Here is a 25,974-nt window from a genome sequence, read left to right as displayed (position 1 = left end):
AAGAGGCATAGCTATCAGAAAGGACTAAAAGTATTTTCCATGTTTCTGTGTCTCTTCTCAGACTGCAAGGTTGATTTGTCCTTCCTTATGGATGGGAGCTGGAGCATTGGTAAACGCCGCTTTCAGCTCCAGAAGCAGTTCCTCGGTAACGTGGCTCAAGCCCTTGGTATTGGCAGCGCTGGTCCTCTGATGGGCATCGTTCAGTACGGGTAAGAGCTTCTCGTGCAGCTACTGTCATTGCCACGGGGCACGACTGCACGCTCTGGCAGCTGTAGCTCTGGGGCTGATGCGCGCTAAAGGCCTCATTCCAGCTCGCACACAGGAGCTGGGCAGCACAGACAGGTCCTACAGCTTTTGTGTTGTTGCACGTGAAGCAAAAACCTGACAATTGCTCTCATTTCTTCTTTTAGTGATGACCCTTCCACAGAATTTAACTTAAGAACTTATACCAACTCCAAGGATCTAAGAAACGCAATTGAGAAAATCGCACAGAAAGGTGGACTTTCCAACATTGGTAAGTGATGGGGCTGCTTGCACGTCCTCAGCTCGGGTAGGGCTCCAGAGCCTGGGCTGTAGCAAGCCCACACCTCCTCACCAGGTACAGAGGCTGTGACTGACCGGTGCTCAGCGCTAGGGCAGGGCTGGCAAGGGGGTGCTGCTCCCACCATGACCTGCCTGCGTTGGTCCAGGGCGCTGCGAGTCCGTGGCAAGTGGACAAGATTTACCTTTCTCCTCTTGGGCAGGTCCCACTGACGTGTCGGGGATCCTTGCTAAGCCAGCTTGTCACCCCCAGCTCCTCTGGGGCACAGGGAGGGGTTCACTGCAGGAGGGCTCAGGAGGCACTGGCACTGACAGCAACAACCTCCCCTCCTGCTCGCACAGCCACAGACACTGCTTTCCCCAGCTCTCGGCAGGGCTCCAACACTTGAATCAGCCCTCTGCCTGCCATTTTGTGAGATATTACCAGACAGAGTGCTTCCAGACCTTCCTAACTCATCCTCATCTCCTCTTTTATTCCAGGGAAGGCACTTTCATTTGTTAACAAAAACTTCTTTTCGGATGCTAACGGAAACCGAGGTGGAGCACCCAACGTGGTTGTAGTGATGGTGGATGGGTGGCCGACCGACCGAGTGGAGGAGGCCTCCAGGCTGGCCAGAGAATCAGGGATCAACATTTTCTTTGTCACTATTGAAGCAGCTGCTGAAAGTGAGAAGCAGAACGTTATCGAACCAAACTTTGTGGACAAGGTACTTAACTGGGCTGGGCTCTGGCCAGGAGCTTGGCTCTAACTACATTTTCCAAGCTGTTTCATTCAGGGCATTTCCCTTTCCTTCTTACCAGTTATGGTTATTTCTTGTCCTGCTTATACTGTCTTGAAGCCTCCTGTACAAAGAGCCAGGCAGCAATGCTGAAGTCAGAAAGGGAATGAAGTCAGTGAAGTTCTGGTTTGAGGTGCATCATGGAACAAAAGGCTTTTTACTGACTAAACATTGGCACAAACCTGCAGTCGTACTGAGTCGAGAGGTTTTCCAAATACAGATTAGCATGACAAAGCACAACTGCAGCCTGAGCTTTCCACGAGCCTCCTGCTGTGCATCTCCCACCCGGCAAAGCCTGAGGAGCCCTGTCAACCTAACGTCAGTGTTGCATTTAAAAACAGGTCCCATACGTGCAAATGTTGGGACACTCCCAACACAGGCACATCGCAGTTGTTCAGATATACTGGAATAACACAAACATTTTGTTTCCACTGTTGATCTGATGCAGGTTATTTTTCTGTTGTTTCTGCTGCTATGGACTTCATGGTAGTTCTTGGAAAAGAGTAAATCCCTGCCATATGCAGCAAAAAAAGAGAACGTAAACCTTGAACGATTTGTATTTGGCACTAACGGTAGCTGCCTGCTCAACAGCGCTTCAGGGCAAGCTGGCACCCAGTCATGGCAGGAGGTAACTACCAAGTGCCAGAGCAGGCTGGGCTCAGGAAGCAGGGTCGAGTTATCTGGTATTTTCAGAAAACAGATTCCCATCCAAGCCATGTCGTTCTGCCATGAAATAATCTTCCATGAGTTTCAGAGCTGCTGCAGAGAGCTGCGCTGTCTCCGGTCAGCGTTTAATTGGACTGTAGTCTCATTTGCATTTAATGTTTTTAAAAGGGCAAAGCTATAGTGAGTCTCTACAAACCTGCCAAGGACACAGCAGAAGTGGGAGCAGAGTGGGCTCAGAATAGGAAGGTAAAGAGGGAACGGTGACTTGATACTACTGCATCTAACACTAAAATAGCAGCAAGACAGTACGAGCAAACGAGAGCAGGACATGGAGAGGAGCACAGACTGATGGGAACTGTAACTCCCTTGGAGCTGTTAGGCTTTATGCTGGTCAAGACCAGGCATCAAGAAAACAGTGCCTCAGTCTTCTAAAACACTCAGACACACACACCAAGTTGATAGATAAAGCCTGGCTGAACAAAATATTCTTACCCAGAGACCTGAGGCATTAGTTTTTAAAAGGCACTAAAGCCAAGGATCCAGCCTGTCCCCACCACTCCCCCCACCCCCACTTGACTTCTCCCACTCCCTCTTCTGTGCCACCCCGACTCCCTACCCACACCCGCCTGACCCCCACTGACCCTGTAGGAGCCTCCCGCCGATCTACGCCCTACAAGTATTCAGTTATAAAAATTAATGAATTTTTTTTACTATTTGGCAGAGCCAGCACAATGGGGAATCTTTATGGGCTTTTTGCATTTTCACGAAAATTGCCTGGGTTGGGTTTTTTTTTTTTTTCTGCTTAGAAAGGTATGAGCCAAGGATAACCCAACTTCAGTCCTAGGTTTCAGTTCAAGGTAGTAGGGTTTGTTAGCAGGCAAAACTTTCCTTGTTGCCCTGAACAATGGGAGCTGAAGTTGCCACCTGGCAAACACACAGGCTCCTTTAATGCCCGCTGGAGCCACGCTAACTGCAGCTCTGTGATTTGGATGCTTTCTCTGCAAACTATAACTTATCGAAAAAAGCTTGACAGGTGGCAAACTTGCTTATTACATTTCTTTCACTAGTATAATATCAGCTCCATCCCACAGCTTTTTAAAAAAAAAAAAAAAAAGGCAGGAAAAACTGACTCGTTACACAAGTATCTGTGATGTTAGATTGACGTCATTTCCCAGGGAAGCAGATGGTGACTGGAGGAGAGGCCACTTCAGACTCCAGCATTGCTCTTTCCAGGAGCCTATATTTACAATTTAGCTACATACCTCAACTGAAACAGGCGGACTGAATTCCCATTGCATTCGTCCTTGTGTTGCCTTGCAGGCAGTCTGCAGGACAAACGGTTTCTATTCCATCAATGTGCCCAGCTGGTTCAGCCTACACAAGGTGGTCCAGCCCTTGGTGAAGCGGGTCTGCGACACCGATCGGCTGGTTTGCAGCAAGACGTGCCTCAATTCAGCTGACATTGGTTTCGTAATCGACGGCTCCAGCAGCGTTGGCACCAGCAACTTCCGCACAGTCCTCCAGTTTGTAGCCAACATCAGCAAAGAGTTTGAGATTTCGGACACCGACACCCGCATCGGAGCTGTTCAGTATACCTATGAGCAAAGGCTCGAGTTCAGCTTTGACAAGTACAGCACAAAGCAGGACGTGCTGAGTGCTATTAAAAGGATCAGTTACTGGAGCGGTGGGACCAGCACAGGAGCAGCCATCAGCTACGCCTCAGAGCAGCTGTTCAGCAAATCCAAACCCAACAAAAGAAAGATCATGATTCTCATTACAGATGGCAGGTCTTATGACGATGTCAGGGTGCCGGCCATGGCAGCTCACCAAAACGGTAAGCTCCTCTATCGTTAGCTGCTCTTTCTACGTGCCTCAGCATTTATCCAGGTCAGAGAAATGCAGTTTGCTATGATTTGAAGGCACTGGATGGAACTTTAGGATGAAGAGCAGCACCTAACCCTGGGGTCTCACTGAGCTCTAAGCAAGACCAATGTCTATTTAAAATCTGAATGAGGACCTTCCAAAAAAATTCACATCAATCTAGCAAAATGCAGCTATGTGTAGGAGATCTCAGGGGATTTCTACTGTCTTAGTAACACATGAAGCCTCCTTTGGCTTTCCAGTCAGGATAATCATACATCTTCCAACACAATTGGTAAGACATTTGCATTGGAGCGAGAACCTGTTGTTCAGGAGCCTGGTGTTCAGACCCAGAGCTAGAGCTTTACAATTGTTTAAACCTTTCTGCTGTTGGCAGAAGGTACTTCCAAAGCACAAACTAGACCTTTCCTCCAATTTGAAAATGCCATTTTTATACAGAGAGGGAGAGCACTGCAACTCACTGGCAACATTTTTGTGGCCTGGCAACTACGTTTGCAGTATTGGTCTTAAATAAAATTTAAGCAATGACAACTTTTATGCTCATTCCAAACTCTGGGTTTCTTTCTAGGAGTTATAGCTTACTCTGTCGGAGTTGCTTGGGCAGCCCAAGATGAACTGGAAGCCATCGCAACGGACCCCGATAAGGAGCATTCCTTCTTCGTGGATGACTTTGACAACCTCTACCGCTTTGTTCATCAGCTCATCCAAAACATTTGCACAGAATTTAATTCCCAGCCACGGAACTGACGGACTCGAGCAAGGCGGAACCCTCATGCGCCATGCTGAAGGCACGCCAAGTGCCACAGGAGTGACGCCAGCCCTCAGTTCAAGAAATACTGGAGGTGTTTTTCTCCGGCACTTTCCAGTCAGCAAGGTTGATTGCAGCTCTGTCCCTATGCATGATAATGCTCTGTGTAGACTGTTGATTTTTTTTCTTCCCCTCCTCGCAGGCTTCAGAAACTCTGATTTGGATGGATAGCAAAAGAGGCAATAAACATGGAGGAAATAACTGGACCTGTTTGAAAAGCTGTTTCCAGCAGAGAGGCCCAGCTTGTCTGATTCCCACCTTCGGGCACACACAAGCTCCTTAAAATGTACCACCTGCTTCCTGATGTGAGCAGGTCCCTTCAGGGAGCAGCCACGCTGCTTAGCTGCCGTGGCAGAAGCACCTCCGTGTGGCACTGGCCACCAGTTGGCACCCAGGTCAGGGCTGAAATACCAGACGCTTTTTTTTTCAGGGGGACATGACTCAAATTTGAGTACCTTCGTAAAAGCAGGCACTCTCTCTCTCTCTGTACAGCTGTCTTGCCAGCAAGTTAAGCTTCAGCTACTGTAAACTCAAGCATTGAGATTTATCCAAACCCAGAGACTGAGCGAGAGGAAAGGGTCAAGCTGTGGGACCCTACAACCATTTGTCAAGCCCAATAAAGCCCCAAATCCACAAAGCAGCGAACATGCAGGAACTGGAATCTAATCTCCCACAGCACTGTATTAATATTTGATTTTAAGATGTGTCTTGTCCTCTTAGCTCACTTGCTCCGCTCTTGTGCGGGTCAAGACCTGCAGGACCGCAGGAGAGCTGCCAGGACAGAGGAGACTCTCTGAGAAAATTGTGGGTTTAAGTTGCTCACAATCAGGAAAGCATTTGAGACCCACCGCTCTATCATTAAACCACAGCTCAGAACAGCTTACAGCAGTCTCTAGTGTGAGGAGAGCTATTCAAGAGCCATTAACAGGATTTAAGAGGGAATTACCTGAAGTTCTGTATTATACACTGGGAAAAGCAGCATTTCAAGCATTTACAGATACCCTATCCCAAATTTGGGAGTGATGTCTGTTTTATGGATTGATTTCAAAATGAACCTACTACAGCTCTGGACTATTCAAAACACGCGGTTGTTTCCTAAGTGAAGAAGTAGCCATAGCACTAGGCAGCAGGGGAGGAGTGAAACACTAAGAAGGTCAAAAGAATTGCACTTTGATTAGGAAGCAGCAGTTGCTGGTTATGTTTCCAGCCAGTATAATTTAAGAAAACATGTTCATTAAGCAAAGTTATCGAAAGAAAGGGATGGAGTTTCAGAGCCAATAAAAACGTGTGTGTTCACGCACCTTATGGCAATCAAAGCCACACCGCGTCAGGCTGGTGGAACTGACAGGAGATGGGAAGAAATTAAAACTCAAATTTCACCTTTTACTCACAAACCAGATTTTTAATAGCCTTTATAGTTTTAATAAATAACCATGACCCAGGATGTTGATAATTCATATAAAAACATAAATTGAAGTAAATTGCCATAAAGGAGTTGCCTTTCTGTCAACAAAGTAGCACAGTCTTTGAAATCGTTATGCTTGGAAATATGACTGAAGTAGCTCAAAAATTACCAATGAAGTAAGCATAATGCAAAGTAATGAGAACAGCAGACGCTGCATGATCTCCCTGGTGTGATAACATATGCCAGGCTAGGGTCCTCTCAAGAGGTTATCAAAGCCAATCCTGAATGAAACAGCAGTTTTACACAGGGAAGGTTCAGATCTTCCTCTTAGAAGAAACCTGCAGTTCCAGCTTTTCCTGAACATCATCAATACAATAATGCTACCCAGACAGAAGACGGTGGGCACTGCCAGCTTCCAAAAAAAGCAAAACAAAGACATAAAATATATTTGTATGGAGAGTTTTTAACACTGATCTGTGCTTCTGCACTTCCACAGAAATAGCCTCTTGGCTTGGAAAAAAGTAAAGATTAAGGATAGAGAGTTAGGTAGAAGCAGAGCAACCCCCGATAACCCCCGTCTCCTGACCCACCTCCCTCACTACCGTTCTGCTGAAAGCCTCGTTCTCTGTCAACAAGGGACATTACATGGGCTGGACAAATCTCAAATGCATAAACTGAATTTACTGGGGACTTCAGTTCAGACACCAGATTTATTGTCTGAAAACCTGTTTGCTTGAATTTTAACGTGGGGCTAGCTGAGAAAAAGGTCTAAGTCTTAACTTTTAGCTACACTTAATATTGTGGTTTAATTTTCAGTGCAACAGCTTACCACCGCATATTGTTTTCCATACTGGCCACGCTCCTGCAGCACAGAAGACTGGTAGTCTGCAGAGACACCCCAGTGCTTCGCTTGTGCTCTGCCAAAAGCACAGCACAGACAGCCGAGACAGACGTTAGGAACAGTTAGAGCCACGTGTTCTTTAGGATATGCATTTTAATTTCTTCTGAAAGCTTAAACTTCAAGCAATGACAGTAAGCTTTTAAATGCTCTTTCACAGGGAAGTTGCACGGCTATCTTCTGTGTCAAGCATTTATAAAGGGCGCTTCAGGGTTTGTTGTTGTTTAAATGGTTTATCTTAAGTTTACAGAACAACTATGGCGCTCGTTTGCCGATGTGCATTTTTATTAACTTCTCGGGATGACCTTGAAACTGTTGGATCTTGACGTGAGAAAGTGGTTTAATGCTTAATCTGACTCTCATCTAAACTTAGACGTCCTATTCATAAACACTGTAAACTTAAGTGTGAGCCTCAAAATTTGTAAGATTACACCCTTCCATTAACAAAAGCAAGCGAGTGGATCAGGACAGAACACACTCCTCTTAACCTTTACCTTTCATAGCAATCGAAATACTTGCCATCTATTAAAGTCTCTAAATACTGTTTTATTAAAAACAAGATAACTTACGTATAAATCTTCATAAATGTTCGGGGGGCTATATTTCTTTGAAGAAAGCAGCAGCGCTCCTTCTGTAACATATACAAGCTATTTTGAGCTTATCAATACAAGTTGCTATATCTTTTGCAATAAAATTGTCCCAAAGGCATATGCAATGTGTCATCTTGTATGTGGTTAAAAAATAAACACCAAATATGGTCCATGCCATTTTAGTTTCTGAAACGTAGCTGGGGTTCTTACTAGATTATGGAAGCCCTAGCAAGGTTGGTAAAGCCCCAGGTGTTTTAATGCCATCCTTTTACATGCTTAGCTGAAAAAAAGCCTAAAAGTGAGCCAGCAGAGGAAGGACCACCAAATTATCTATCAGAGGAATCAGTCGTTGAAGCAGAGTCTGATGGCTGAAAGGCATCAAAATCCTATGTATTTTCCCAAGTCTGCAAGATCACATCTTGTTTGGAACCAGACTTCTTTTGGAAGCTGAACAAAACAATGAAGAGAGTCTCTACACACTTTCTAGATGCAGGGCTGAATCAGAGAGGATCTAGATGTCCAGACGCTTGATGCTGGGCCGCGTAGTTTCAGATGTCTGACCAGTGTGGCGGAACCTGCCGTCTGGCTGGCGCACCCAAAAGAGAAAGGTACCAAAGGGCTGGACTTTGAGGCAGGCGGCCAGCCAGGGCTGGGAGCTGTCTGAGCCAGTCACTGGGCACCTAGCCAAAAGGGGGTTGTTCGATCACTCTCTCCCTAGGACATAAGCATCTTTGCACTCAGGAGTTGGGCTGGTGGCTTATCACTGCTCAGCATTCACAGTGCAGAACACCCACCTGGAAATACATACCGACGTCCAGGCTCCAAAAGCCATGGGGGAGATCTATGACAGCACCTCTTGCCTCTAACTGCAGCATGAGCTACTCACGTTCCTGGTGAACAACCAACGTTCAATTCAAAGTTCAACCACCTCTTCAGAGAGAGGTAACTCAAACCCCTGCTTCCCAGCAGCATCTTACCTCGCTGGTCCAGAGGCGGGACGCTCAGCACCTCTGCTGCCACTGCCACCCTGCACAGAAGGCATCACCTGCTGTGCATGCCCTCTTGCTCCTCAGCTGCTGCCGCTTTGCTGCTTCAGCAAGAGGAGGGTTTCCCCACAGCAGCTGCTGAATTTTGCTTTTCTGACAGGCAGACAGATGAGCTCCCCCTTCCTCCTCGCGTTCCTCCCCCACGGCTCTCCAGCACATGAGGGGAACCGTTCCAGTAACCAGGGAAAGCTCTGGGGTTAAGCATCCAGACAGGACCAACCCAATCTAAATGTCCTTAGTGGATTTAACACCCTACCTGTAAACTCCACAGAAAATTATCCATGTTATCTACTTGGCAAGTCAAAGCAAGCATTAAATATCAGAAATATTACCTAGACACCAAACACTAAGTCAGTCTTCTGTGGTATACATACCTTAAATTACTTCATGGTTGAACAAAGTCACTCTCTATCATTCTTCTAGTTATTTTTCTCTGTCCATCAGCAAGATTATGGAAACAACCTTATCCCTTTTCTTTTCCATTCCCACCTCAGTTTGAGAAGTCTTAGACAGTACCAGGCCATCTCCATTTGCTACATCACCTACATATTGAAAACATTGCAAGTGTACATCTATATAGCTGAGTGCCTCAAATTCCTCAAAGTAGGTTTTTTTTTTCCCCCCCTTGCTAAAAAAATTAAACCGGGGCAGGCGTGTGTATCACAGGTTTTAGCACTGCATCAGCTACATCGCTCACAATCAGCTGTCAGTCATACTGAATAGCAAGGAAAGCAAGTGTTCTTTTCCTTAACACCAGTTTAAACCCTTCTCCGATTTTCTAATAAAAACATGGATAATGCAGTTCAAGAACTCCAACACTCGCTCATAGAAGTGAGTTCTTTTTAAGCACAAAGAGAAATGGTAGTTAAAAGTTTCACCATACGGCCAAAGAGAATATGCTCACTTTTCTCGCATCCAGATCATTATGGGGATGTGTCTTGTTCATAGGCAAATCCATAAGGATGTTAGGAAGGCCTCCCATGTGGGAAGGTCACTCCTACATCATTCATGGAATCTTCTTTCTCCCTGCCTCAGGCATCTTCCACTGACCCGCTCTGGAGGCACGACGCTGGGGTGAATGCACCTGTGTTGCCATTTCATAACGCAATTCCTCCTTTCCTGTGAGGAGGGAAGGTGAGTAGGACTAAATCAGAAGGCTTATTTTACCTACCATGGAGAGGAGATGAGAGCTTCGCTTATCCCACCTACAAGCTTAGAAAAAACAGGATGGACTCGCTAACAAGTTGTTCTGCTCAGCTCTGTGTAGGTTCCCATGCCACCCCCTCAACAGTGCCGTTCTGAGCATCTTCCCGTAGCAACACGACTACCATCTGTGATGTGTGCTTCGCTCTCCCTCATCCTCTCCCCAAGGGCAGAACCGTGCGCTTATTTTTATGTTAAATGAACGTTCTCCCCAGGAAGCGCACCGTGTCTCGCTGCGATCAACGCACTGCTGACAGACCAGCTCCTGCGCAACGGCACCGCACCGCTCTGCCTGCCTGTTCACCCCACGAAGATGCTGGGGGCCGTGTGCCAAAGTGCACGGAAAGAGGCAGGGTGCCAGCAGCACCGGGGTGGCAGTGCAGTACAAAACCAAGCCATATGGAGATCGGAACAACCGAGACGCTGCTGTGAAGGCTAATGCTTTGCACAGTCCAGAAGGAAGTTCACATGAAGTTACCTCACACCCCTCCAAACGCATGTCTGCTTGTCCTAGTCCGAGCGCGCTTCCCCCTCCTCGTACACACATCTTGTGATAAAACGCAGAATTACAAACACAATACAAAATGTTGAAAAATAGTATTTATTAGCACCCAATTTACATAATTATATGGTACAAATGACACTTACTTGCTGCTGTAACATTAAATAAAGCTGCTCTTAAAAACCATTGCGTATTTCTGGAAGTCCATGTGATTTTGCTCAGCACAGAATGCGGGCACAGTACACAGCTACCCCACTTCACTACTGTCATACCAATACAAATACCTGCATGGTTACCTCAATGTGGTCTCATTTTAAAACGGCACACTAACGTAAGCAGATCTACATAATTTTAATGACAAAATATTTACTTGACTTATTCAGGCAAGTGAATGTAGCTTTAAATATAACCTATCCAAGATGTTTCACAAAATAGGAATTGCAGTGAAAAAGAGAAAATTCAGGGGTGCAATGGAGAAGCTCAAAAATATACCTGTGTATTTCAAAAGAACCTCCCTCTGAATTTTCTATCTCTGCCATTTTAGATATTTATCCAAGATTTTAAAATATTGAATTTTAGTAAGAAGTTTTAAGTGTTTGACGAAGCATTTTCATTTAAAACAAAAAATTTATACTTTTTATAATAAATGCTTATCAAATCTTTGGAGAACAAATCACTTTTTCACTTTTCTCATGTCCCATGACTAAGAAGCCTTTCTGAAATCATGAAATACATGAAATTTATGGATCCTTACTCCGAAGAAAACTATTTCCTTCACAAGTTAGAAAACATAATTTCTCACTTAAATTATTTAACATTCACTTTTGTACGACAGTAGCATTTAAACAAGGTAATTTGGTGGTACGGAAATTCTGACACAGCCTTGTACTGCGCCATACACAAACTGACAAGCAGACCATTACTCAACAAGTAGGTATTTCTCATTTGGATCCACCACTTTGCAAGACACTTGAAGCTCAACATTGTTTCAAAGTAGTCATTCAAAACTGGTGTGCAAAATCATAACCTCAGCATAATTCTGAAGGGGAGTCTGAATTTCCTTTAGCTGTTTATACATCAGTCACAGTAGCCTTTTCATATCAACTATCTGTCATGGAAGCGACCCAAAACAGAAGAGGAGCAACTGTAATTACTAACATTTAAGTGGTTATCACCTGTGGAATCTTCTCCAAAAGAAAACCATCAGGTAACTCTAAGTTCAATAGTTATTCTTGTAGAGAGGAGAAAAAAAAAGTGTATTAATACAAACAACAACAAAAAAAGTCCAAACTACAGTCCATAAGGCAAAGAAATTTGTCTGGAAATTTTTTTTTTTTAACCTGACAGTTTCCTTTACAAGAAACCAACTGAAGATATTTATACGAAATACAATGCAGGTAGTAGATATGCTGACAAATGTCAACAGAGAATCTTACAGCAACAATAGTCTTCTCCTCATGGATTTTCTTCTACAAGTCTTTTCAGATGCACGATTCAAGGAAAACATAGTGCAAGACCGCTTTTCAGTCTGCTTGGGCTATAAAGGTACAAGAAATTGTTAGCTAACATGCTCAGTTTGCATTTCCAGAAAAAGTGCTAACACATACGAGACAGTTTTCAAAACCTATGCATGTTTGTAAATGTCTGACTGCAAGGAAACAATTCTAGGAGCCATACATCTGAAAACAAGCTACATTCAAAAAGCACTATCTTGATGACAGGAAGAATAAAAAAATAAATTTTTAATGGAAAAATATTAGCTTGAAGTCCATCATTTATCCCTTATACAATGTTTTGGCTGCTTTTAGTAAGTAATCCAAAAATAATGAAAATATTTGGCTTTGCAACAAGTTATCCCTTCCCTTTCAGAACAGTACAAATCCAGCTGCATAAATCTTTTCTCAATGTCCCCATCCAATACTCTGGTGTGAGGACCAAGGGTTCCTTGACATAGCAAGGAAGTAATTTTGGGAGCCTGCAATTCAAACTGAGGGGATGAAAGTAGACCGGGCTTGAGGACCATGGCAACACAAGGCTTTGAGCAGCCTGAAACACACATGCGCAGGCATGGTTTAAACGTGGGTGTGATCTCCCAGAGCACAACACGGCTTGGCAGCACGAGCAGGGTGAAACTAGTTTAACACACAATACCACAACCCAGCCTCAATCAGGAAGAAAGTTGGGCTAAAAAGCATATATTATTATTAAATGCCTTTTTAGTTCAGCCATAGCTTGGATTTTGTTACCCAGCAACAAATCTCTCCTGACAACGAACCAGCTGAGACCCACAAATTGTACTATTCAATTGGATTTACACCTTCTGTAGTGGAATTCAGATTCTCAAAAACATCTTAAACAATACAGCACTTCCTAAGTTTTCACAACAGACTATAGAGCAGCAAAATTAAGTCAGCAGGTGGGGTAAGAGATAACTCAGTAGAATTAAACGAACTGGGAATAACAAGGCACAAATCAGCCTTTTGGTGGTGGGAGGGGTAGGGCTGAAGCTGAAACTCCACCACCCTTCAAAAACACTCTAAGAGAAAAATCCATAGTTCTTTATGAAATTTACCCTGCAATGAGAGTCCACTGCAGATGGGATTTTAAGATTCTAAGAAAATATAGCATAAAGGAGGATTTAAGTGGGAAGATAAAAATCAGATCTCCAAAGGGCAGATAACCTGCACGACAGGTATGTTCATTAGCACAGGCAGAGACAGTTTTAAAGGTCTTCCTTCCCACCATCCTCCCTCCTGGGATCAGTCCCATCAGCTGAACAGGAGCACTTGCCTGAGCAAGGACTACTTACACAAAGGTCACCCTAGTCCCCCCCGCCTCCCCAGGTGTTTGTTCATTTGCTCTGTTGTGTGTAATACTACCTTTTACAATATGGGCTATTTCTTGTAAAACACCCACTGTATAACCGGACGGATTAACACTGTGGTTTTCATCCATTTCTCTGCTGCTCAGCAGAAACACTGCGGAGGTTCTGACGAGCAGTTCACAGGCCATTTGTTTCAGTAACAGTGTTAGTCTCTAAGCTTAAAGACACTGATGATAAGAGAGTCAAGACTGTTCACCTATTGTAACCCTCAACTAAATACATTATCAGATTTAGATAAAATATTCTCAACGCTTTCATGTCCTTATGGAAAAAGGGAGCTTTCTGAAACATCTGAGTAGTTTTTGCAGGGAAGCCTTTGCCTATACCTCTCTGTCACTCAATACTAACAGCTACGCTGAGCATCCCTGCGAGGCTCACCAACAGCAGATGCCCAAGAAAACTGGAATTACTGTGTCAAAGACTGCAGCGTCTTATACAAACCAGTTTACCATATGTAAATGGTTTACTATCATATTCTGATTTCTTCATTCTGAACAGTATAGTCCAAAACAATTTGCGCTAAACAGCCACAAATTTCAGAATGTTTTTAAATGCTATATTAAAAGCAGCATCATGTTTTCACAGTTATTTCCATGAATCTCATCAGCTCACCCATTAGAAAGCTGAAAGACACATACGCTAAGTGAGTCACAAATTACCTGGAACTACTGGTCCCATTCACATCTCGTTTGTATGAGAAAGTACTGAAGGAGTGTTTTTTACAGAATGGGATATTTAATGTGAAGTGAGTCATACAGATGATGCTGTATATAACATATATTAAATATGTAAATTATGATGGAAGGAAAAAAAAAAAAAGAAAAGAAAAATGAGAAACAAGCCTAAAATTCTACTCTGCTTCCCAAATTTTGTGGCTTTGGTTCAATACTGATGGATGTCATGAGACAAAGTCTTAGTCCTGCAATTTTGTTTTTAAATAAATGTTTATCTGGAAGCAGAAGAGTAGTCCCACTACAGTGTCTGAGGAACTAATCTTCGCATAACTGGGTCCCCAAGATGAAGACTATGTTAACAGAAGAGTAAATTCTGTTCTTAGAATTTAAGTAATAAGCTATTACAAATCGCCTGCCATCTCCTCATCTAAAGTGACATAGTTTTGAAATTTGAACAATGTCCACCTTTTACTTTGACACAAGAGTGCATAATTTGGAATTTGGATATATACTAGATTTTATCCTTCATATAACCTGCAGCCAATGGACAAATGAATAAATCTGAAGAATCATTATGGGAAAGCCTCGCTAAACTTGCTACTCTAACCTGTTAATGGTTTCCTTTGTGATACCATAGGGCTAAACTCTGCACTGCTCTCCAGCCCAATTCTCCCAAGATGATACCAGTCACATGGAGGGTACATCGGTTCTGGCCATTTAACCTACTATCTATCCCCTGCAGAGTTCAGCAAACCGTCTCCCTGCTTCCCTTGCTGTTCAGCACATCATCCAAATGACTGCTAAAACGATCTTCAAAGTAAAAATACAAATAATGTCATTTTCAGGTACTCTCATGCTGCAGAAATTACCAACGTTATACTGCAAACCTGATGCTTCATCAGCAAAGATGACTCCCAGGAGAACACTGCTATAGCCTCTTGCAGTACACGCAGAGGGACAACTACAAAGGTTGCGTTTTCTTCCTTAACTCAACCCGCATTACTAGGTTTTACTAGGTTTAGTAGATATTTCACACAGGTGTCAAGTAGGCTCCCTAGGACAGTCTGCAAAGACACTGCCAAACCACAGCCTGCAAACGCTTCCAAATACACATCTTGAAAGGCATTAAAAAAACCCAAAACTTGCTTATCTGATGGTTATACCCACTTTTTAATTTTTTCTTTCCTTTGGGATAGACTAACACTTCTGCCAATCAAACACTGCCCAAATGACACATCAGTTTATGGAAATTGCTGCTCCCCAAAATTACATTGTTAAAACATGAGGAAGGAGGTGGGGAAAGGGGACATATCTGCAATCAAACAGGTGTACTGAAAAAGCTGGTATAACTAAGTCCTTTATCTCTTACACATTTATTCAAAAGGACAAGTTTCTGGTTACTTTAAATTCACAACTGCAAAATGGTGTTGCATGACCTAATCACAAAACTGTATGGTGAACATCACACACTGACTCAAACACATTACGTATGGGACTGCTTTAACATAACATTCTTTGAAATCACACGGCCTAAAAAATAACCTACAGTATGTGACATATAGTTGTACAGGCTTCTTGCCAAAGAACGTATTTTATCAAAATAAAGATGAATGAGATCCCAAAACATTCATCGGGTGATTTTCTTACAAGTAATAAAATCATTTACTTGACATGTCGAAAGTTTTGTCTTTGAGGCACAAAAATAAATGCAGACACTAGGATTTTGTAAGAGCGAAGAAAATGTTTTCCACAATATAATTACATCTAGAGCCTCTTCCAGGCTACTCCAAATCATTTTGTGCAAGCGTTTTGGTAACTGAATCAAATATGTGAAAGGAAACAGCACAGTGCAGTAAATAAGAAATAGAAATGAGAGTATTTTAAACTAGCAGACCAATTTTCAACATACAGAAGGACTGAAAATTCTCCCATTTAATTAGTTAGTAAAACCAAAATCAGTAGCACAGGCTAACATACACAAAAAATTATGAGTTAACCATTTAAAAAGTGTACCATGTAAATTAGATAGGGGAAAAATAGTAATGGTAAAATGCCATATACCGATGTTGCACAAAAATGCTTTTTTGCAAGAATAAGCCTTAGGTCCAGTTTTGTTTACATCTTCAACACAGTATGTATCACATTAACGAAAGTTACCAATTCCACTGAACCAGAAAGAACTGCACATAAAATGGAAAAAGTGAAAAGAATTTAGTGCCCTCAGAGATCAGAAGTTCAAAGCTTATAAAACCCAGGAAAATCATGAAACAGGAATTAAGTATCTAGCTGCAAAAGAATCATAACACCACACTGAAAGCGAAGGAGAAACTCGAGAAGCAGCAAGGCTCAAAGTTATTTAAAACAGTTGTCAGAAAAAGAAATATGATTTGGGTTTGTGAGACACTAGCCAGAAGACCAAAAGTTTGGTCTTCCTACACAAAAGCATCATGTTACAGAGGAAAAAAAACAAACAAACCCCATACTTAACAGATGACCTTGAGACTACGTCCAACAAATCACGCATGTGGAATGGTGTTGTGGGCACCAAGATATGGAGAACTGAGCTAAAAAGCTGAAAACAAGAAAAAGTTGTGTAAAAAGAGCAGACTAAAAAATAGGTTGAAGAAAGTGGAAAACAATGGAAATATACAGCTAGAACCAGCGCGTGCACGCAGGTTCCAAATTACAAAGACGATGAGGAATATGTAAAATGGCACGAAACATGGCTTGGAATACTGGCATGAAGTTACAAAAAAGAACTAGTAAATACCATGTAAATCCTCCTGTCAGTGAGATGCAATCATTGAAATAATCTTCGAAAAGAAGCCTAATTGTTTAGAACATATATAAAACCCCACTGACCAAGACAATATTAAAATGCACAAGTCTACAACCCTGCTAGAAGTAGATGGACCAGATAACCTAAGTAATTTTTTCATCCCTAACTCCTATGATGATGTTCAGAAGATCTGACAGGCTCATGCACAATACCCTGCAGTCCTACAAGTATGTGAGCAAGTACAGTAAAAAGACATTGACATCAATTATGAAGACCAGCACAAAAATATATATACTCCACAACCTCTTTGTAAGGCTACATTTGTTTTGTTTTGTTTTTTAAAGGCACCTCATCCTCTAGCTATTGCCAGCTTTTAAAAAAAAAAAAAAAAAAAAATCACTTTTCAGTTTGAGCAAGAGCTCAATAGTGAGAAGGAAACATCTTTCAATTCACATTTGAACAGCCACTTCTTACATTCCAATTGTAATCAGAATGACAGTCTTTAAAAACAAGCATGCCAGCCTATTAGTTTTATGTACAGCAATTTAAACAACTGTAGCTACATATTGTATTGTGTAAGCAAAAGCACAACATTCATTTCATACTCACACCATTATCCTTTGTATACACAAACTCAAGAGAACTCTTAATACTAAAACATTAAAATGCACCCATGGAGTCTTCCCTTACTAGACACATTTAATACATGTTTACAGTATATATACACATATATAATATACATAACTTTTAGAATTTTTCAAATAAATCTTTGTAATTTCCTCTTCAAAAAGAAATAAAATAATGACACTGAAAGAATATGAGTCAAGTACACAGAACTCTCACAAAGTTGAATGCTCAGTTTTGCAGCCAAGTTTCCCCCTTTCCATCATAACCAAAACACTTTATAAAAACTACATAATCTGAATTACTATTGTAGTCATCCGTTTCATGGTAAAAGTTCTAATCTTATCTATGGAAATATATTGCATATCAATATAATGAAGTGACTATCTGAATATTCTGAGCAATAAAAGGTATTCCAGGATATTTTAGCAGTAAATATAATGTGTTGCAGGCTCAAACAGCACAGGTCAACCTTTTATTCTAAATAATATAGTTGATTTAAACTCTGAGATCAGCTTCAAATGTGGTCCCATCCCCAAATGCCACTCTGAAAACAACACAGTCAAACCTTATGTTGATATCTTTCCATGATTCCTTTTTAAAAAGTGTCAGTTTAAAGGTAGAGATCTATTTATCAGTTTCCAGTCTTAACCTCAGGCTGGTATGTGGAAGAGTTGCATTGGGTTCTTTCCTACTCACATCAGCACCAGAAATCATCTCCAGCAGAAATTCTGCCTTCCATTCCCATTAGAGGAAAACACCAACTTCAGACTTACGAGCAGTAATAACTCTGATGATGACACATAATAGAAAAGAATCCACACACCTTCTTTTAAGAAGGGATAAAAAGACTAAAAGATCGGATTAAAAGTTATTTGTCATCCAAATCAACAGAGAAGCTCTGAATAGATAAACAAAGCACATCCATTGAGTAATTACAAGAAGCACTCATTCTTCAGGTAACCTAATTAATGGCAAAATACGCCCAGTGAAGCAGACAAGTTATAAAGTTCCACAAATGGTGAAGTCGAGAATTACCTCTAGAAGTAGCAGAATCTCTGAAACTGATGGAACTTTGTATAGTTCCCACCTATTGCACTAGTAGGACCCATACAAAGCACCAGGTACAGGTTTAATCTTCAAAAGAAGTATTTCACCGTTATCCTTAATGCCCAGAATGATATCCTTTTTGGCAGGAACAGAAAGAGGAGGTGAATGTTTGATAGTTAAATTGTAGGACAGCTTCTTTGGAAAGCTTTGTGATAATTTCTTGTGCCAGATCTCCAAGAATAAACAGCATTATAAATCTGAATAAGTTAAATCTGCTACTGCAGGATATACAGACTGCTTCAGTCTGTCGTTAATTGGGACTAGATTAAAGGCTCAGCTTCTAGCCACACGCTAATAGAGTCCTTAAAAAAATTATATAATTTTTTTTTGCAAACTAAATATTTACTGTATAACACAGAAGATGTAACAAAAACTTTACTGCATTTTAATTTATGTTAGTAATTTGCTTTCCTTTAACTGCATTTATCTTAGGCTAGCAGCCAGGTGGCTGAGATATTAACTATCTGCTACTGCTCTCTGAACAAGATCTATTTTATTAACACCAAAGGGATGACAAAGTGCCTCTCACATGACACGGTAATGAGCATGTGAACTGACACTTTTTCCAGGTGATTTAATTTTAAGTACATTAAGATTCCTCAATGAAAAGCATCCTAGGAAGTTTCCCTCTTTTCCTACTCCCTGATGCAATTAGACCCCTTCTTTCCAGTACTCCATTTTATTAATAGTGAATACATAGACCTAGTTTCACCCAAGGCCTGCCTGGATGAAAATTCACACCCTCTGAAATAAAAGCATTTCTTTTGTTTTTTAACGATTTGAAACTGAGAGTTTCCAAGCTCTCAGCACCAGCTGAGCTCACAGAAACCAGAACAAACGTCAATTTAGAAAACAGCACCCCGCAAAACTAAACACTTACAAACATTCTCTGAATTATAGGGCAGAATAAGACGACTCATGCCCTCCTCTTCTCTTTTGTGCAGCTGGTTAAATATATACAAAGCTAGAGTTGAAAGGGAAGCACTCTGTCATACGAATACTTTAGCCAGGGCATCTGCTCCTGCACTGGCAATATAACATTTGGAGGGATGGAATGCCACATCATGAATGGACTCATCAAATTTTTTGCGATGAGCAGTAAATTCTTGGATGCAGGTCTTGCTTTCAAGATTCCACAAGCGAATTGAACAGTCATGACCTAAAGAAAGGGGAAACAGTTTTCTTTATAATTCTCATGTCTGCCACCATTATAAGAAAAAGAAAACGAAATCTGAATGTACTTACTGCCAGACATCAAATACAAGCCATTGGGATCAACCGCTAAACTTGTAACTGCATCTAAGTGAGCCACCATGGAGTGGATCAGTTTTCCTTTGAAAGAAAATATTTATTTCAGTTATTTTCTGCAATTCACTTTGTTATCTGTATTCACTGCTTAAACCCTACCACAGCTCATATTACAACTACAAGATCTTGTTCCATGATTGAATCATTAAAATTATGCAAGAAGTCATTCTTTTAATGTTTACAGTCTTAGGAGAGAGCCACAGTACCAATATCAGCAACTTTGTTAGACCTTTGTTTTATGTGTGCAAAACCACCATAAAGCTGCAACCACTGTGCATTTTAAATATCTGCCCCTTAGGTGAATTAAGCGAGTTCAGGAGTAAGATCTTGACTGGGAAGGAGGACAGGGGCTGAGTATACTAATAAGCAATGAATATAAACTACATAATAATATAGGATAATTTTGGTCAACTCAGAATTAATGTTCTATTACAGCTTATTATAATTACAGTAACGATTTCATGTTAAAAATAAGAAATCATGGGTCAAAGGTGGGGGGTTTTGTTGCAGAAGATAATAAAACAGAAAAAAAAAAATAAGTGGCCGTTTCCTCTACTATTTATTACAGAACTACATTATCAAACAAATCAGCTATTTTCAGCTTTTTCCTCAGCTTCCATTGGGTCCTTTCGCCTCTTCTTATTTCAAATACATCTGGGAGCAGCAAACTTAAAATCAACATGAATACTGAAAGATCTCAATTTAACTTTTAAGACAGTGTGACCTGGAAGAAGAGAGGTCACAAACCGAAGATTATCAAGATTCACAGTCAGAATACCAGATTAATACTACCATTCCTGTCAAGAAGTCCTTTAAAACCTAAGAGATTTGTAATTACAGATCTCAGTGCAACTCTCACTACAAATTAGAAAAAGTATTATAAGCTGTCCAGCTGTTTCTGCAGAAGTGAGAGATTTGGAGAAATACAGTGGATCAAATGGAGAACGATGCCTACAAGGGAACTCTACCACCAAGCCATCAGGCAGGGGTCCTGGAAGCACAAAAGGAGTGCCAGAGCTTCCTGACCTCAGATCAAAATAACACAGACAACAGAACAGAAGAAACATGAACATAAGCACAAGAACATTTTAAAAAAGCTTCCTTTTATGTTAAATATTGATAACCCCCACACATAAGGCATTTTAAAAGAATAGACAGAGAATGATCACTGTGCCAATAAAGTTTTAACTGGGCTGGCAATCTTTGGGCTCTACTGGTGATGAAAGATTTCTGTTTCAGAGGACATACAATTCTTAACATCCCTCCGCATTTATGTGAATAATATTAATCATACTAAATTCTGTTTATATTTTATGTTATACAGCTGCCATGACTAGGACCTGCTGAAAAGATGCATACCTGTATTGTTGTCATAGAATTTGATGTGTCTGTCTTCATGAGCAGTGATACTAATTGGAAGAGTTGGATGGCTGATGACTCTGTTTATCTGACAGGAGGAACTGACTGCTAAGAAAAAAACCCACACATATGAATACATGTAAATTGCTAAGTTCTTCAAAAGATTGTGACTAGGAAAAAAATATGTAATCAATCTCATCTGCAAAATAATTCTTACCTTTATATAATAGAAACTCTCAACTAGCACCTTATGTATCGTGGTTTACTCTAAAATACTTTCCAAATTACACACACACACAGAGGCATACATAAACCATATGTATGAGTGTAAATACAAACAAATAAGGTCCAACTTTTGGCCACGGTTTTAGATGGGGGCATCAGGCAAGAACATGAAGCCAAAAACTGAGTGAAAATACCATTTTTGCACTTTTCTACCTCCACATTCCTCCTCTGGTCAAGCCAAAGTTTCTTTGTAACATACAGACAGTACAGGAAAATTAACATTGCAGGCAGTATGTTTCTAAGCAAACAGGATCCTGTGCCCTCAACCTTACAGAGCAAAACCCACCTACTATTATTTGTTATGCATAGATTAAAATTCTTATTGAAGAAAAGGATGCTAGACTATTCATAGGAGAGCTATTTTCCTAGCCTTCAAGGATCTTGAAATATCATAAATATATATATACACACACACAAAAAAAAAAGTATAGGAGTTTTTTGATTAGAAATCCAGGCATTAATGTGATGCACAGACCAGTGCAAGAGTGGTCTTAAGAGGCATAGACTACCACAAAAACACAAATAGCCACTCCACAGAACATTAAAATACATTTATCTTCTTTCATGTGGGAGTTGACTCTTTTTAGGTAAACTGCTGCCAAAGAACACCCACATCATCTAATCAAAATTCTTATTAAAATAAACAAAACAGAATACTACTATAGGATCACTTGCTACCAAGGTGGTAAAGACTTCAATTTACATCTTTCTATAAAAATATGAATCTTCAAGTAGTGTCAGCATCCACAGGACACTTAATGAGTGTAAATTAAGGAAAAGCACATCCATATTAATAAACCTCCCTAAAAGTACTAAAAGCACATGAGACTCCATCACAGCCAGCTATCCTTATAGTTTTAAAATGCCAAGCAGAATGAGGCTTATGCTGAACAGTGGAGTCCCTAAGTGGTGGTGTAGGGCATTTCAGGTCACTCATTTTTCTCTTGCCTAGTTCTCATAGAAGTAATTATATATATATATTTTTTAAATATATGTAAGCTTTATAGTACTATTACATAACTAAAGATACTAAACAGGGACTGCTGGTTGCCATACTGCAGTCTCATTTTCTTAAAGGAATATTACTGAATTACAGTAGGTAGGAGGAGGTGGAAAAAAATGGGGGGGGCGGGGGTGGAGAAGAAAGGTAACATCCACTGAATAGTTAACTGATTTAGGACTATTTTTTTCAGACAGGAACAAAGATGTGGGTTAAAAAAAGAAATCCTGCACATAAGATTAACATAAAGAAGGGAGATGGCACTTTCCATTCCCTCTTATAAAATTACAGTCATTCAACTACTTTAAAACAGACAAGCAAAGCCAACAAGAAGGGCTTACTCCCTTTTAAAAACATAATTAGACAGTAGAATTCACTGACATAAAACTTTTAAGGGAAAATTTATCAAAATTTTCAAAAACACTGAACGTTTATATTGTTATCACATTACCATTTTGGCCTGAATATGAAGCCTCATGCTTCAGCTCATTCTGGTCTCTTTCCTAATGCTGGGGTAAAATAATTACTGATAGCAGGCTCCTTACAGTTTCCTCTAAAACTTCTGGTATTGGCCACTGCCATGATCCAAGGCATTATATGGGACCTCCAGCTCTTCCAATGGAGCTTTGCTTTTCTCCTACAGTGAAAACTTCAATTAAAGCCTAACTGCAAATGAGCCAAAAGAGCACATAAAACTTAGAAAAGGGATACCTCTGAGGAAAAATAAAAGGGAATCCACACACACACTCCCAAATTTTTAATAAATTCAACTTTAGATTTTCCTGATATTACCTCTATCTTGCAATTTTGGACTGAAGAGAAAATGGAAATCTTGAAGCTGCAAAGATCACTAGGCTCTATTAAAGAAACCTGTGCTTTTCCTTGTGCTACTGTTCCCTGAAACGGAATTCAGATAGTGTGGGTTTGTTTCTTCTACCTTCTTTCAAAAGTATGTGCACTCTTCTGCTACTGAAATACCCACAAGGTCTGCTGTAGTAGCGATAATTTACTGTTACATCTCAAAATACATCTTGTAACATAATACATGTTACAATTTATCATGACACTGCCTAATTGTTTGGAAACACTGAAAAGACTAACAGTATCGATCTTAAACAAGCAATTTCTTTGTTTTTTGCGTTTTTTTTTTTTATACATACTAGTATCTACACTGGACTCCAGGGTAAGAATTCGTTGCCGTGTCTCCATGTTAAAAATGCTAGTGTGTCCACTGTTAAATGATGCTACCATGAGGCTTGGGTCACTGCTCACAAGATCTACTGACGAAGGGATTCCCATTTCTAGAAAGCAATGTAGAGAACATTTTCATAAGATTTAGTTGGTGTAAGGAAAACAAAAAAAAAAAAAAAAAACAACCAAAAATCCCAAACAGTAAGCACTTTAGTATCAAAAGGGTCCCGATTATTAAAGGAAATGTTACATTTTAAAATCTACATTATACCAATCTAAATAGATTGCCCTGCATGATCGCTATTTTAATTCTATTTTTCTGATATGCGTATCAACAACATTCTTACGATGCTGTATCCAGAACTGCAGCTGGACAGAAATCTACTTTGAAATTAAGAAAGTAAGAACTCCCTGTCCCCTTATTCTTCCTTTAACTGTAAAGGCAATTCTCAACCAAACCTCCATTGCATCAAGTAAAAGGACATGAAATTGAAGTGGTACAGTAATTTGCATGACAGATGATTACCGTTATTATTAACCTGGGCAAATTCAGAGCTTAAAAAACCCCAAAGCTTTCCAGGTGCAAATTTTATACGCTGACACTGTCAGCATGGAAAGTTACATAAATACATTATAAACTCATATTACAAATCTTTTTCCATCCTGCCTATTATGGTATACATCCGATCTCCTTACACTGTAGCTATCTGAATACTGCAGGACAGAAGGTCAAATCAGCAGAGCCTGGGTACAGGAAACATCCTTTAGAATTTTTCTCCTCGAATGTCCTGCTCACCACCCGTGATGTGAAAGAACAACACCGGTTGCAATTAATGCCAGGAGGAGGAAGAAGAGGTAGAGAGTGAGACGCTAAATTTTAAGCAACCTAATATCCATGGATCCAAATAACGCAGGAATATCATCAGCTCTCTCTAAACCCAAGATTCATGGGAGAAACATCTTGGACACACGACCTCAGGAATGTTGCTCAGGAATGGTGGTACTTACCTACAGATACTCAAAAAAAGCCAAAAAGGATTGCTGTTTGCTGAAGAAAACATGTATTGTTTCTGAAGTGACCTTTTCTACCACTGCCATGCCTGCTTATCTGCAGCTTCCTGGTAAGCCTACAATGGTTTATCTAAAGGACTTAAATGACGACTGCTAGATATTTTAGAGAGTTTGTTCAAGGTTCTCAATAAGCCACAGGAAAACTCAGTTTCAAAGGAGGATCTTTGAATATCACAACTGGGTTTCGTTCCAGTTTGGAACATAAAAAACCCAAAGATTAGCTCTGTGAGGCCTTCCCCCTCCTTCTTAATTTAATAATTAAAAACAAACAACACTCCCCCCCCCAAAAAAACCAAACAAAACCCCCACTACCAGGAAGTTTTCAAAGTACACAGGTAGACAAGCTGGCAGCAAACCAATTATGTTTCTCACAGAACCCTGCAGACCTTTGAAAACATAGTTCTGCCAGAACTAAAATATGTGAAACATTTCTATTTTGCTCAGCCTATTTTAACTAACAAGTAATGACAGCTCTGACCAGCTTTACACCCTAACTCAATAAGTCTCTTCAGTGGTGTTCCTCAGGGGCTGGTATTGGGACCAACGCTGTTTACATCTTTGTCGGCAACATAGACAGTGGGATTGAGCGCACCCTCAGCAAGTTTGCCAACACCACCAAGCTGTGTGGTGCAGTCGACATGCTGGAGGGAAGGGATGACATCCAGGACCTTGACAGGCTGGAGAACTGGGCCCGTGCAAACCTCGTGAAGTTCAACAAGGCCAAGTTCAAGGTTCTGCATATGGGTCAAGGCAATCTCAAGCACAAATACAGGCTTGGGCAGAGAATGGATTGAGAGCACCTCTGAGGAGAAGGACTTGGGGGTCTTGGTTGATGAGAAGCTCAACATGACCCGGCAATATGCACTTGCAGCCCAGAAAGCCAACCGTATCCTGGGCTGCATCAAAAGAAGCGTGACCAGCAGGTCGAGGGAGGTGATTCTCCCCCTCTACTCTGCTCTGGTGAGACCCCACCTGGAGTGCTGCATCCAGCTCTGGAGCCCCCAACATAAGAAGGACATGGACCTGCTGAAGCACGTCCAGAGGAGGGCCACAAAGATGATCAGAGGGCTGGAGGACCTCTCCTATGAAGACAGGCTGGGAGAGCTGGGGTTGTTCAGCCTGGAGAAGAGGAGGCTGCAGGGAGACCTTATAGCAGCCTTTCAGTACCTGAAGGGAGCCTACAAGAAAGCTGGAGAGGGACTTTTTACAAGGGCATGCAGCAACAGGACAAGGGGTGATGGCTTTAAAACTGAAAGAGGATAGATTTAGATGAGATTGATGATTAATTCCTTCTTTATTTCTTCACTATGAGGGTGGTGAGGCACTGGAACAGGTTGCCCAGAGAAGCTGTGGATGCCCCATCCCTGGAAG

The 25,974-nt window shown here is 41.1% G+C and overlaps 2 protein-coding genes across 2 annotated transcripts in view; one reads left to right on the top strand and one right to left on the bottom strand.

Moving 5' to 3' along the window:
• Positions 1-4,613, top strand: part of VIT (vitrin) — a gene marked incomplete at both ends in the record, with an annotated part of 37,731 nt that extends 33,118 nt beyond the window's left edge. The window contains 5 exons of the mRNA XM_082305440.1: positions 62-209; positions 411-514; positions 1,021-1,247; positions 3,306-3,819; positions 4,435-4,613. Of these exons, the coding sequence (XP_082161566.1) occupies positions 62-209; positions 411-514; positions 1,021-1,247; positions 3,306-3,819; positions 4,435-4,613 (1,172 nt within the window). The remainder of the gene's footprint in view (positions 1-61; positions 210-410; positions 515-1,020; positions 1,248-3,305; positions 3,820-4,434) is intronic.
• Positions 4,614-10,433: 5,820 nt separating this feature from the next.
• Positions 10,434-25,974, bottom strand: part of STRN (striatin) — a gene marked incomplete at its 5' end in the record, with an annotated part of 75,130 nt that continues 59,589 nt past the window's right edge. Inside the window, 4 exons of the mRNA XM_082305743.1 lie at positions 10,434-19,548; positions 19,635-19,721; positions 21,057-21,164; positions 23,502-23,642. Coding sequence (XP_082161869.1) covers positions 19,379-19,548; positions 19,635-19,721; positions 21,057-21,164; positions 23,502-23,642 — 506 coding nt within the window. The 3' untranslated portion in view covers positions 10,434-19,378. The remainder of the gene's footprint in view (positions 19,549-19,634; positions 19,722-21,056; positions 21,165-23,501; positions 23,643-25,974) is intronic.

The sequence above is a fragment of the Platalea leucorodia genome, assembly GCF_965183815.1.
Source record: "Platalea leucorodia genome assembly, chromosome: 3".
Taxonomy (NCBI): Eukaryota; Metazoa; Chordata; class Aves; order Pelecaniformes; family Threskiornithidae; genus Platalea; species Platalea leucorodia.
Note: the sequence above shows the minus strand (reverse complement) of the source record. Positions and strands in the feature narration are given on the sequence as shown.